The 13,129-nt window shown below is 36.8% G+C and overlaps 1 protein-coding gene across 1 annotated transcript in view; it reads right to left on the bottom strand.

The window, feature by feature from the left end:
* AK7 (adenylate kinase 7) overlaps positions 1–13,129 on the bottom strand; it is a 28,035-nt gene that overhangs the window by 1,525 nt on the left and 13,381 nt on the right. Inside the window, exons 12-18 of the mRNA XM_027882594.1 lie at positions 12,384–12,512; positions 11,951–12,083; positions 9,749–9,877; positions 8,633–8,704; positions 7,861–8,058; positions 4,086–4,306; positions 606–764 (exon numbers count right to left, since the gene is read on the bottom strand). Of these exons, the coding sequence (XP_027738395.1) occupies positions 606–764; positions 4,086–4,306; positions 7,861–8,058; positions 8,633–8,704; positions 9,749–9,877; positions 11,951–12,083; positions 12,384–12,512 (1,041 nt within the window). The remainder of the gene's footprint in view (positions 1–605; positions 765–4,085; positions 4,307–7,860; positions 8,059–8,632; positions 8,705–9,748; positions 9,878–11,950; positions 12,084–12,383; positions 12,513–13,129) is intronic.

Raw genomic sequence — 13,129 nt, 5'->3', positions numbered from 1 at the left:
CCCTACCTAAGAGGGTGTGAAGGGGATCACTTAACAACCACTGGTAACCAAACAGCGAAACAATGGAAAGCAATAATAAGATCCCAGCCCCTTACATGGCTGTTGGTCCAGACTGTCCTGTGAGGGATGGGGAGTGTAGATTATCAGGGTGTAATTGCCCTGGAATTTCTTTTGTGGTACCTGGCTCAAGCTACCAGATATCATAACTGATTGTGCCAATGACCCTACTGGACATGAGAGCCTAGTGTCAAATGCTTCTTTAACTTGCAGGCTTCTCATGTCACAGCAGAATTGTCAGGGTACATAAGGCGTGCAGTGCACATACCAAAGGGAAACAGATTCTGATAGTGATTCTTGCCCTATTACTGTTTCACTAAACTGGATTATGCCCTTACTTGATACACAGTATCAACTGAACCCACAGAGAGTAGTCGCTGGGTTTTAATTTTCACTGTTTAATTGCTGTTCACCAGAATTGCAGATACAAGTTATTAATTAGTTTGTTATTATGACAGTGGGGAAAAAGAATTTAAGTCCTTATGTTAGTCCTTTGAGTCTAGATGAATATTGAAACATATTGAAGAAACAATGCATAACCACCTTACCAGAAAATTGACTGGATCTTCTGGCCTGATCCTACAGCATTCATTTATCCCTTGCATGAGTGTTGGCATGACATTCTTCATTAAATAGTTTCGTAATGGAAGGGATTGGGCCTCCAATAACTCTCGTTCTTGTCTTTGCACTTCCTCCTGCTGTTTATTCTACAAGTAATGAAAAAAATTTAAAAAAAATAAAATCATACATAATAAGGGTTATAACATCTACCAAATAGCACTTGGCTACATAATGATTATGGCCTAGAGGAAAAAAATTAGTTTTATAAGCTATAGGCAGAACTTTAAAACACAACTTGGCAGGAAAAAAGATCAACTGTTTATTAAATTTAAAACATGTGAAACACTGAGGACAAAGAATTAAACATGTTGACTACTGAAATAATCTTCTTAGTAAAATTATTTTATTTTTCCTCTTTAACACCTAAAAGGAGATTTATTCTGAAGTCTTCTAGTGGTCCTGTTTCCATATGGTACTTAGCAAAATTATTGAAATACACAGTAGCACCTCAAAAAATAGTACTATTGCAAATGCAGATAGTTTCTTCAGGGTTCTACTCAGAAGAGAGCCCTGGATCTCTAAATATTAAAACAGTAAATTGTGTTGTGTTTGGTTCCTTTGCTTTCATAGAATCATAAAATCATCCGGGTTGGAAAGGACCTCTGGGATCATCAAGTCTAACCCTTGATCCACTACCACCACAGCACTAAGTACCACATCCAGTCTCATCTCCAGGGGCAGAGAATCCACCACCTCCCTGGGCAGCCCATTCCAGTGCCTGATTACTCTCTCTGTAAAGAATTTCGTCCTAGTATCCAACCTAAACATCCCCCAGCAGAGCTTGAGACCATGCCCTCTTGTCTTACTGACAGCTGCCTGGGAGAAGAGCCCAATCTCCACTTGGCTACAACCTCCTTTCAGGTAGTTGTAGAGAGTGATGAGGTCTCCCCTGAGCATCCTCCTCTCCAGGCTAAACAACCCCAGCTCCCTCAGCCTCTCCTCATAGGACTTGTGCTCGAGTCCCTTCACCAGCCTCGTTGCTCTTCTCTGGACCCGCTCCAGCACCTCAATATCCTTCCTGAACTGAGAGGCCCAGAGCTGAACACAATACTCCAGGTGTGGCCTCACCAACGCAGAGTACAGGGGAAGGATCACTGCCCTGCTCCTGCTGGCCACACTGTTCCTAATCCAGGCCAGGATGCCATTGGCCTTCTTGGCTACCTAGGCACACTGCTGGCTCATGTTCAGCCTCCTGTCGATCAGCACCCCCAGGTCCCTTTCTGCCTGGCTGCTCTCCAGCCACTCTGTGCCCAGCCTGTAGTGCTGCAGGGGGTTGTTGTGGCCAAAGTGCAGGACTCAGCACTTGGCCTTGTTGAACCTCATTCTGTTGGAATCAAACTATTTCTCCAGTCTGTCCAGGTCCCTCTGCAGAGCCCTCCTGCCTTCTAGCTGATTGACACTCCCCCCCAGCTTGGTGTCATCTGCAAATTTACTAATGTGGACCCAATCCCCTCATCTAAATTATCAGTAAAGATATTAAACAGAACTGGGCCCAACACTTTATTTTTATTTCATTGATGTTTTTAAAGGGTTTGAAAGTTAGACTAAACCAACTGTGATTTACATTTGTTTATATCAGCTAAATTTATTCCCAAATTCAGGTTAAATCAAATATAATTATTACACTCAAAAAATAGGAGTGAGGAAATAAAACTGCCGCAAATTTCTCTTTCTTCCATTCAAGAGCACTTAGTAGCATGCATATTTGCAGTAGCTTTAGGCAAAAGATTACTCCAACTCATTTCCATTGTCCTCTCTGATGTATATAGATGCACATAGATACAGCAAGACTGCTTTTCTATACCCAAGGCATAACATAAAAGCAATGTTCAGATAAAACTGATACACTAATCACAGAATCACGGAATATGCTGAGTTGGAAGGGACCAACAAGGATCATCGAGTCCAACTCAGCTCTGCACAGGATCATCCCCACGTATCACACCATGTGCCTGAGATTATTGTCCAAACACTTCTTGAATTGTATCAGGCTTGGTGCTGTGACCACTTCCCTGGGGAGCCTGTTCCAGTGCCCAACCACAATCTGGGTGAAGAATCTTTTTCTTATATCCAACCTAAACCTCCTCTGACACAGCTTCAGGCCATTCCTTTGGGTCCTATCACTGATCACCTCAGAGAATATACAATAATAATATACATATAATAATATATGTATAAAATAAAATATTTACCTTATTCACCCAATCCAGGAGTGCTATTGAATAAATAGTCACTACTCAGAGACAGCAGCTAATCTACAGTTTCAGCATCAAATGAACAGTTGCTTACATTTCCTGAGCACCTGCCTATCCAAAAGGATAATCTTAAGAGCACATGTTATTTAAATACGTGGTTTAGCTTTGAGTAATGCACAGTTCGCTCTATTAAAGGTAGATGCCATTGGACTGGTTGTAGCTAAAAGTGTGTTAACTATACCTAAAAAAATTTACAGAGCACAAAATGCTATTTAATGTTGACTAAGGCTGTAAATAAGTACACAGATAACAAAAAAATCCTTATTTACAAGCCAACATCAGAGTAATGTAAATGGTTCTTTAAAAGTGAGTAATTTCAGTGTATTATTTCCCCATAGGTGTGTATGGACATTCGAATATAAGAAAAGGACTTATCTGTGGAATGATCAGTTTGGTTTTAAATAGCTCTAAAAGAAGACAATAGATCTGCCTTCTGGGGAAACAACCTGACTTTGGGTGTGAATAAGGACATTCTTAAGTATGCACTTCAGGTTATTTACCTAAAATGTCCCTAGGTGTGGCAAAGTCAATAAGGAAAAAGCATCATGTGCAAATCATGTGAGGCCAGGTCGCCTGAATGCCAAGTACTTATTACATTATTAGCCAACAAAAATCATCTTTCAAACTGCATCAGGCAGTCCCTACAGAACTGAGGACTCAGCTCTTACTCATGTTCTTGCAGGCTCAGAAACCTTTCTGCAGCAGAGACTGGAATGTTGATCAGTGTTAAGTTAAAGTTTAGTTTGATAATTAAGACGTGGTCAGCTGCTTAAAAGTAAAACGAGCAAAATGCAAAAGTCCTACAAGAACTGATATGGAAAATTACCATTGATTATAGTAGACATTTATAAATGGTAAAATATAAGAACTACAGCATAGCTACAACAAGAGTATCATAGAAGTATTTTAAAGACATACAAAAAAATGTTATGTCTGTAATAAAAAGAGACTACATTCTGTAGGATGGGCTCCAAAATGCACTGTGGAGATAGTCTACCCCAGATCTGAAGTATGATACAAAACATGAAAGAATGCCTTATATGAGAGAATGAAAATTTATGCCATACTTCTCAAGTGTATTTACATAAAGATGTCTTGAAGTCATATAAAATATACAAATTAGTGGTTTTCCAAAAATATGTATTAACCTACCCACTCTTCCAATCTTGCCATCCTTTCAGCTCTTTCTTCAGCTTCTTTACGCTCTTGTTCAGCTTTTTCTTGAGCTTCTTTGGCAAGGCGTTCCTCGGCTGCTTTGCGTTCCAAAATCTCCTTTTCTTCATCTGTCAAGCCATAATTTCGAGATTCTCCAATTTCTTTAATGATCTTTTGCACAATAAATCTGTTCTCAGGATCTTCATATATGGGTACATCTTTTAAACAATTCAAGAGAAAACATTTAAAGGCTTTTGTCAATTATCAATGGACATTAGTAAATAATATAATAATAATAGTAAATAACTGCAGGACCTAAAGACATATGGTGCTCACATTGTTTGAATTTTCAGGTATAAGATGTTGTTTTCAGTTGCTTATAAATGTCATTTTTTGCTACACAGAATTAAGTTTTCTAAATCAGATTTTCTTTACTAGCTTCAGCTAAAATAATTTGCATTTTAAGATGATGTAAGGAAGAAATGTAATAAAATAATTTTTATAACTGTCATTTATCAGTTGCAGCTTGCCCAGGTTTTGAAACACGTAAATGAGCTCAATCAACTGTCAGAGATGTTCCTGACACCAATCTTATGTCAATTTATCCAGATGCATAAAAACCATCAGCTTTGTCCTTGTGTTGCCCCAAAGGCTACAGAATAGGTTGTTAGGATTTGGCATAAACTCCAAAGTTTTTACTCATGCAGATTTACAAATATACAGACCTATCTCTATCCACCTCTTACTATGTTATATTTACAAAGCAAATCTGTAGCTTCAGGTAGGAACATAGAGACTGAGCAAGACCTTCTCTTTCATTCTATTCCTTCTCCCTTTTAATTGCTGGAGGTTATTTGCACATTAAACTTGACAAGGACAAAGGAAAAGTACAAAAGAATGAAGACTTTCTCCAGAGCTTTCTAGATCCAGCATAGGAGGCAGAAAAGGTACAGAAATGTACATGGGAAAGAGGAAGAGTGGGCATTTGAGGTAGAGAATACACAGATAAAGGGCTTGTTCAGAGGCAAGAAATGGAAGACATAAAAGCACAGAACTGGGTAAGGAGAGGAAGCGAATGAAGGGAAAAAGACAGAACAATTAGAATATAGAATTTAGAGGAGAATTCAGTAGTCCTTGCTTCACAGTTCTCTGCTTTAGGAAGTTATTTTGAAAGTTATTGGCAAAGCGTTCTTCCCAGTTCTTTCTGATCACCGATTCAGGCAGAAGATAGCTGTCGAATAGTAACACCATTCTTCCAACAGTTGAAGTGTTTGTGATTTGGACTTGAAGTCCAAACTCTGCCCGTGAATTGAGGAGAAAGATAACATAATTTTAAATGATAAAATTCTTTTACAGCTCCTTCTTTCAGAAAATCAGGAATTGCATTCCTGAAGGATTTCAAGTTTAAGAAATTTGCTATGACAAGCAGTCCAACGCTTCCACAATTTTAACTGCACCTGGATATACAAATTACAATGAAAATCACTTTTCCAATCACTTATAGTACTGCTAATACCAGCGTTGAATTTGAGGTCCTAAAGACTACACGGTTTTTCTTAGACGGCCACAGAAGAGTACGATGCACATATTACAGCAATCATAACTAACTACATTTATCCTCAAAAATAAATGCCTTTTAAATGAAAGATTAGGCTAGCACTGATGCCAGTGGAGAGGAAAAATCATCAGAAAATGAGTTAATAATTTAAGGTGTTCAAATTAAATTGCTGTTATAACTTTAACATGCTTTTTGGAACACAAGATACAAGATAACCAACTTGCAGCTTTCATGCAGTGATTCATTGTGGCAAAGTAGGGTTTACAGAATCTTGAAGCCCTCTCCTTTGTACTAATCATATTTCAGATTCATAAAAAAATAATAATCATAAAAATGATACATAAAACCATATGCAACGATTTTCTAAAATTAAGGTAGAAGAAAACTTATTGAGTCAATATTTAACAAATCAAACACAATTTTTAAACCCTTCTTCAGAATATGACTGAGAAAGCAGTTGGCTCTCTGATGAAATCCAATGCTACTTAATTCCGTGCATCTGATAATCCAGATGGAACATCAACTAGAACGGAGGATATGGGCTGAGCCAAAGGTTCCTCAGTGATTATCTTCGTAATCTGTCCTTACCATTTTACAGCAAAAGCAATATGCTTGCATACTTCAGTGGGTAACAACCAGCAATGTGAATTTTTTCCACTGCTACATTTCCTAACAACACATATATTATTCTCAAAATAATCTCAATGATTGACATTAAAAAAAAAAAAATCTTAGAAAATCAGTTCTGACTGACGCTTTTGTACAACTAACTTCTCATAATTCATCTCAAACAGACATTCCAAATACCAGCAGTTTGATTTTAGTTGTGGGGTTTTCCCCTTGTTCTTTCTTTCCTCTCCCCTCCCCCCAAAAAATCACTTTTTCTTTAGAATGCTGACACTCTGATCTCACTGGTTTTGAATAATCAGATTATAATAGCCTTCTCAAGATTTTCCAGTGATCACAATTTTCTAGATAGCATGCAGGGAAGAAAAATTTTCTCGCATACAGGTATAGCGCAAAACAGATAAAGTTCCAGCTTTCCACCTTTAATCTCTAATAATTTTCTTTAATGCTTCATAATTTACAGATTACCCATAGTGTTGCAAAATGGGGAATATGTAAAAATATTCTTGAGAAAGAATGTTCTTTGATGTTTGAGCTTTATACACTTTCAAGTGTAATCAAAAAGAAGGGAGATTTAATCTGTGACGCAGAGAGCCACTCACAAGTAAGATCCAAGTGATGTCCATGTGTTAGAAAGACAAATTACTTGTTGGTGGAATTGCCTTGTTATGGTTTAGGACTGGACATGCTTCAATCTCAGACACAGCAAGAGATTAACAAAGTTTGGGGAGAAGGTTAAACCACTGATAGAGGACACAAAGAATGCAGAATTCATGGGCCACAAGGACATCCAGCAGAATTCCCAAGATGAGGAAGAAACTAATAAAGCCAACCTAGTAATTGTACTGAAATCAGCTCCAAGTGGGTAAAAGGTGATTCCAGCAGGGGGAGATCATGACCATTCGCTCACAGCTCAGTGACCCAAGAAACCCACCAAGTCAAAAGAAGAGAGAGACTGAGCACTGGACTAATTAGCATGAGAAGTGAGAGAATCATTAACCAACAGAAGGCAGAATACTAATTAATAAGAGAACTATGAAAGTTTTAGCCAATGAACAATAATTCCATTGTTTGCTAAAATGTATAAATAGTAAAAGTAGTTAGAGTGGTTTGTGGAATACTACTGAGCATCCAGGCTTGTGCAACTCAGTGTCTCTTACATGTGTAATTATTGGCTTGTTGCACACCAGGTAACGAATCTGATTTTTGTGAACAACAATGGTGTCCGAGGATATGTTTAAAGAAAAAATATAAGCAACCATAATATTGAAAGTCCATGAAAATGTACTATTACAGCTATCTGGAAAGATGTAAGTGCAGAGGTCTGTAACCCAAGTAATAAAATTACTTAAAGAATTTAGCTTACAAAAATAAATAACTAAAACTCGAATTTTTAAGACAAAGCCTAACTGTACAATAACAGTTTGCAGGTTATATAATTAAATGTTTGTTGTATATGCAATATGCAATGTTAATAAAAATATTATTTATATATGCACACTTATTATATGATTTTTACAAGTGTTAAATTTGTAACAACAAAATTTTTTTGTTCATATTTTACCCACTAATTTTATTATTTCATACCAATAAACTGAGGATGTATTTCAAGTTCATCAAAATAGTTGAGAACAGTTGTATCATCTGTGTTGGACTCTCGGAAGAGTTTCAGAGATTGCGGGAACCTGTCCTGGGTATAATGAGTCCCAGCAACGACACTCTCTGGCAGATTTGTTATTCTGTTTATAAGGAATTCATCAGATGCAGTCAAAGAAAAAACAAACTCTGTGAAGAAGAACATAGCATTTGAATATAGTCAAAATCTCCAAAGAAATCAAGTACTAGCAAAAACACCAGGATGAAGCAATTTCTACATAGATGAAAACCACATCATTTTAATTTCCAACATAACTGATGCATTCCAATAAATTTGAAAAAAAAAAAAAAAGAAGAAAAAGAATAAAATATCCACAAACTAAAACAAACCCTTCCATTTGACTAAGAAAAATATATTCACCAAAAGGGTTGTCAAGCATTGGAACAGGCTCTCTAGAGAAGTGGTTGATCCACCGTGCCTGAAGGTATTTAAGGGATAGGAAGATGTGGCACTAAGGGACAGTGATGGACTTAACAGTGCTGGGTTAACAGTTGGATTTGATGTTCTTAGTATTTTTTTCCAACCTAAATGATTCTGTGATTAATTGTTCACTTTCAAATATGAGGGCAGCGGCATTATATGAAATAGATATTTAAGTTAAATTCAATAGGAACAGATGGAGTGATATTTTAGACTTCTCGTTGGTGGCAGCAGTATTTCAAAACTCCTCAGTTTATTTAAAAAGAAATCCATCAAACTTACCAGGTGTGATTATCTTATGACATTTAGGTATTTTGCTTTTTATTTCTTCTTCTTCTTCCTCTTCATCTTCCGCTAAAACAAAAGTAAGAAATGATCAATATTTTCATTTGAAGCAACAGTATCACTATATTTGTTAAAAATGTGTCCAGTACAAACACAGGTTTGTCTATATCCTGATAATATTAGTAGCTGGAAATCAATCTGACCTTGACACCCGTTTAGAGAATTCAATAAGTAATTTATGTTTCCAGCCACCACAGAATTCTACCAGTAATTGTTTTACCTACACAGCAGCAGCCTGTACATGCATACCCAATTTTAAAACATGTTCAACTACAAAATTGCCGTCTTGTCTTTGGGCTCTCCTCTTACTAAGTACATTATTCTTCCAAAATCAGAGAAAAGGCTCAGAACAGTGAGTGGAAATGTTTTACAGATGTATATTTAAAATGCTTCCTGCCACTTAGTGTCTGCTGTTCTGAATAGTCAGTAAAACAGCCTGAAGAGCATCAGCTGAGCATGACCACTTACAGAACAGCATACTAAGTTGAACAAGACTGTTTCTTCTTTTCCCTCAAACCTTGTGTTGTAATTTAAATATGAAGATGATTCTTAATCTTGGTCTTGATGTATGCACAGTGCTTGCTCACAGTTTGAAAGGTTTGTTGCAGAGCTTCTCTGAAGTCATATCTACTGTAGCTGATCTAATAAGCCCACTCTAATCTGGCTCACAAAATTTGTAGTAGTGCACTGCCTGGATCCCCTCATTCAGTGGCCCTTTAATATTATGAAGAAATTTTCTGCTGTAGATCTTGCTTAAGCAGAGTAGATCAACATAAAACATAAAAATATCTTCCTTTTGTGTGCATTTACTTATTACTTTGCCAGGAAAGAGAGCCTGAAAACGATCTTGTGCATAAATTAAATAAGGTGGATGACAATATTTCTTGTGCTCTAAGAATCATGTGTAAACAACTTCGGTTTGTATCCTGCACTGCAGTCATTACAGTGCTGATACAATTCCATTAGTATGGCACTGAGAACAATAATAATAATGAGAATATTAGCAGCAAAAAAACCAATGGCAGCAACTAAACCAAAAGCAGCAGTACTTACCACGAAAAAGTTCCATTGCCTGACTGTAGGTCTCTGGGAACCCATCTAAAACATATCCCTGATTCTTACAGGGCATAGATTGGAGCTTATCCTTCACAATTGTAACAATAAACTGATCATCTAGACGTCCTAAGACAAAGAAGTTTAATAGGTACCTAGTTTAGAGAAACAAGATATCTGAAATTATTTTACTAACATTTAAATTCATTTATCAGAGAAACTTCTTCTTAGACTCTAAAAAAGTTAAATATTTTGAGTTGCTATTTGTATATTGTATGTTGACAATGATTTATGGAATATTAATATGTAGCTACAAAATAAAATCACATTTGTGTTTACAGGGATATAAATATTAGAACTTTAGGAATATTAAATATGAAATTAGTTCTATTTAGAACAATACAATCAGATTTTAATAGAAGCAGTAAAGAAATATTTATAAAAAAAATTATGAGCAAAGAAATAATTTTCTATTTACATTTAACAGCCTTAACGATAGTTTTGCAAAAAAGAAGTGAGATTGACTTTACAAATTTCATTTTCAGATTAATATATTGGAATATGAATTGGTCTATTTATTTGTCCTGTATTGTTGAGAAAATATATGGAAGTGAAAAGGTTGGTTTGACCTGAGTTTTTGTGCTTTAGTAAACATTGATTCTAATTTATTTTGCTTTGGCTATTAGAAGTCTTAGATATTTATAACTATAGAATTATGTTATTATTCTAAAAGTCGTTATTATTTTAAATAACAAATCAAAGCATATAGAAGAGATACATAGGTAAACCTTTAGTGATAGAATGCATTTTTAGTAGGGATCACTTTATACCACATGGAAAATGTTACACACTGATTCAAAATCAACATGACTTTATTCATGTATAGATGATAACTAATACTTTTCAATAATGGCAATTGTATAGACCTTTTTCAACGTGCAGACTTTAAAATTCTTTCCCAGCTTCAGTAAATGCTATTTACTTTCTAATGAGGTATAAAGTACTTAAATTCCCTCCACAATCTTGTATGACTGTGCACTAATGCCAGCCGGCTCCAGGACAGAGCTGGCACTGGCACTTGACTTGGAAGTCAAGCAGAGGTGGTAGTGACACCTCTGTGATAACACATTTAAGAAGAGAAAAGGTCATTGTGCAGAAGTTAAATGTGACCAGAGGAGAGAGGAGTGAGAACCTGTGAGAGCCCTGCAGACACCCAGGTCAGCGAAGTGCTCCGGGTGCAGCCTGTGGTGAAGACCATGGTGAGACAGACTGTCACCCTGCATGGAGGTCCACGGGAGGGCAGAAATCCATGTGCAACCCATGCAGGAGGCTCACAGGGAATAGGTGGATGAGCAAAAGAAGGTTGTAACTGCATGGGAAGCCCATTCTGGAGCAGGCTACTGGCAGGACCTGTGGACCCATGGAGAGAGGAACCCATGCTAGAGCAGGTTTGCTGGCAGGACTTGTGACCCCATGGGAAACCTGTGATGGAGCAGCCTGTTCTTGAAGAACTGCACCCCTTGGAAGGGGCCTATGCTGGAGCAGTTCATGAAGAACTGTAGCCCATGGGGAGGCCCCAGTATGGAGAGGTTCATGGAGGACTCTTGCCTGTGGGAGGGACACCATGCTGGAGCAGAGGTAGGACTCCTCTCCCCAGGGAGGGAGCAGCAGCAGAAACAACATGTGGTGAACTGACCACAACCCCCATTCCCATATGCTTCTTGTGGGACGAGGTAGAGAATTGGGAATAAAATTAAATATGGGAGAGAAGGGAGGGCAGGAGGAAGGTATTTTTAAGATCATCGTACTCTGATTTTGATTGGTAATAAATTTAAGTAATTTCCCCAAGTTGAGTGTGTTTTGCTCATGACAGTAATCAGTGAGTGCTCTCTCCCTGTCCTTAGCTCAGCTCATGGAACCTTTCATTGTATTTTCTCTCATTCTGCCCAGTTGAGGAGGAGAATGACAGAGAAGCTTTGGTGAGCACCTGGCATTCAGCCCGAGTCAAACCACCACGTTAATGTATAACATAAAACATTTTATTTTATTTTTAAATAAGGTACGTACAAATGGAAAGGACATGATTCTTGCCTTTAATAAGAAGTAAAAGTTCTAGAGCACAAATTTGTTTCCTGATTTTCCATTTGCATAGGGTTGCAGTAGTTGTCTTTAGTATAGTAACCATAATTTTGTATTTCCTACCTTTATTCAGCTCCATATTTTCTTTTATTCCATCTAATAACTCCAGTGCTGTTTCTACATTTTCACCCTCCTCCTCTGCCTCATCTCCCTCCTCTTCTACTCCAGTGTCCTGTTCTTTAGCCACAATTTTCTCCTAATGACAAGAACAGAAATATGAATAGGCTCAGAAATTCCATAGCCAACTTATTTTATACACAGATGTAAAAAAATAAACAAAAAATAAACAGTTCCTTTCAAGTATCTCTTGGACGGTGAGATACTGAGCAATCCTGTCTCTAAAAAGAGTTCAGTGCAACTCCCAGAAGTGATCAGTATGTCAAAAGATATTTCCATTCTATAATAATGGGTTTATACAACTAATTTTTAAATGATGCCAAACATTTTAAAATCACAGAAATTAAAATAATAGGAAGATTAGAAAACAGCAACGCACCAGATGTGCAATTTTTTCAGAAATCACATCATCTATCTTAATGTAATGTAGCCTGTAATGTTTGCAGAGCTCCGCAGCAATGGTGGATTTGCCAACCCCAGGAGGACCATGAATATAAACTTTGAGAGGCTGGAAGAAAAAAGGTGAAGATATGACATCATTCAAACAATACAGATGTTTTTATGTAAAAGAAACCATCTTTTTAATAGAACTAATAGCAATTATAATTAAACTGAAAATATATTTTGGTTCTATCAATTTATTTATTTATTGCTGAATATCTCCTATATCACTCACAGTCTCTGAATAACTCAGTTACTTAAATGTAGAATTTTACTGTTGGAGAGAAAGCACGTTTGTATTCAATAGACTTACAGACCAATGTATTGTGGCTAATTAGTGTTTGAATAATCCAAAGAGATGAAATACAATCTCACAGATAGGATGCAGTGACTTCTGGAATGAGGTGGCAGATATTATATTATAAACATGCAATAGTTCTATTTCCCAACTGTGGTAAATTTGCTGTTACCGCAATGATTATTTTCACCTCAAAAATTTCAGATCCATCACACTCTGAAGATATTAATGATTTCTAATTTCAGTCAACCAGCCTGAGGATGAGTAAGTGTAATTAAGATTCCAGTATACACTTATTAAACATGTTATGCAACAAACTCAAAATCATACATAATTAACTGCCTCTCTTACTTTAGTAAATCTGACAGCACAAACTCTGAAAATAA

The sequence above is a fragment of the Empidonax traillii genome, unplaced genomic scaffold (assembly GCF_003031625.1).
Source record: "Empidonax traillii isolate 1590-97213 ecotype Southwest subspecies unplaced genomic scaffold, ASM303162v1 scaffold107:size1083646, whole genome shotgun sequence".
NCBI lineage: Eukaryota > Metazoa > Chordata > Aves > Passeriformes > Tyrannidae > Empidonax > Empidonax traillii.
The sequence above is the reverse complement of the archived record's forward strand: the minus strand, read 5'-3'. Positions and strand labels throughout refer to the sequence as shown.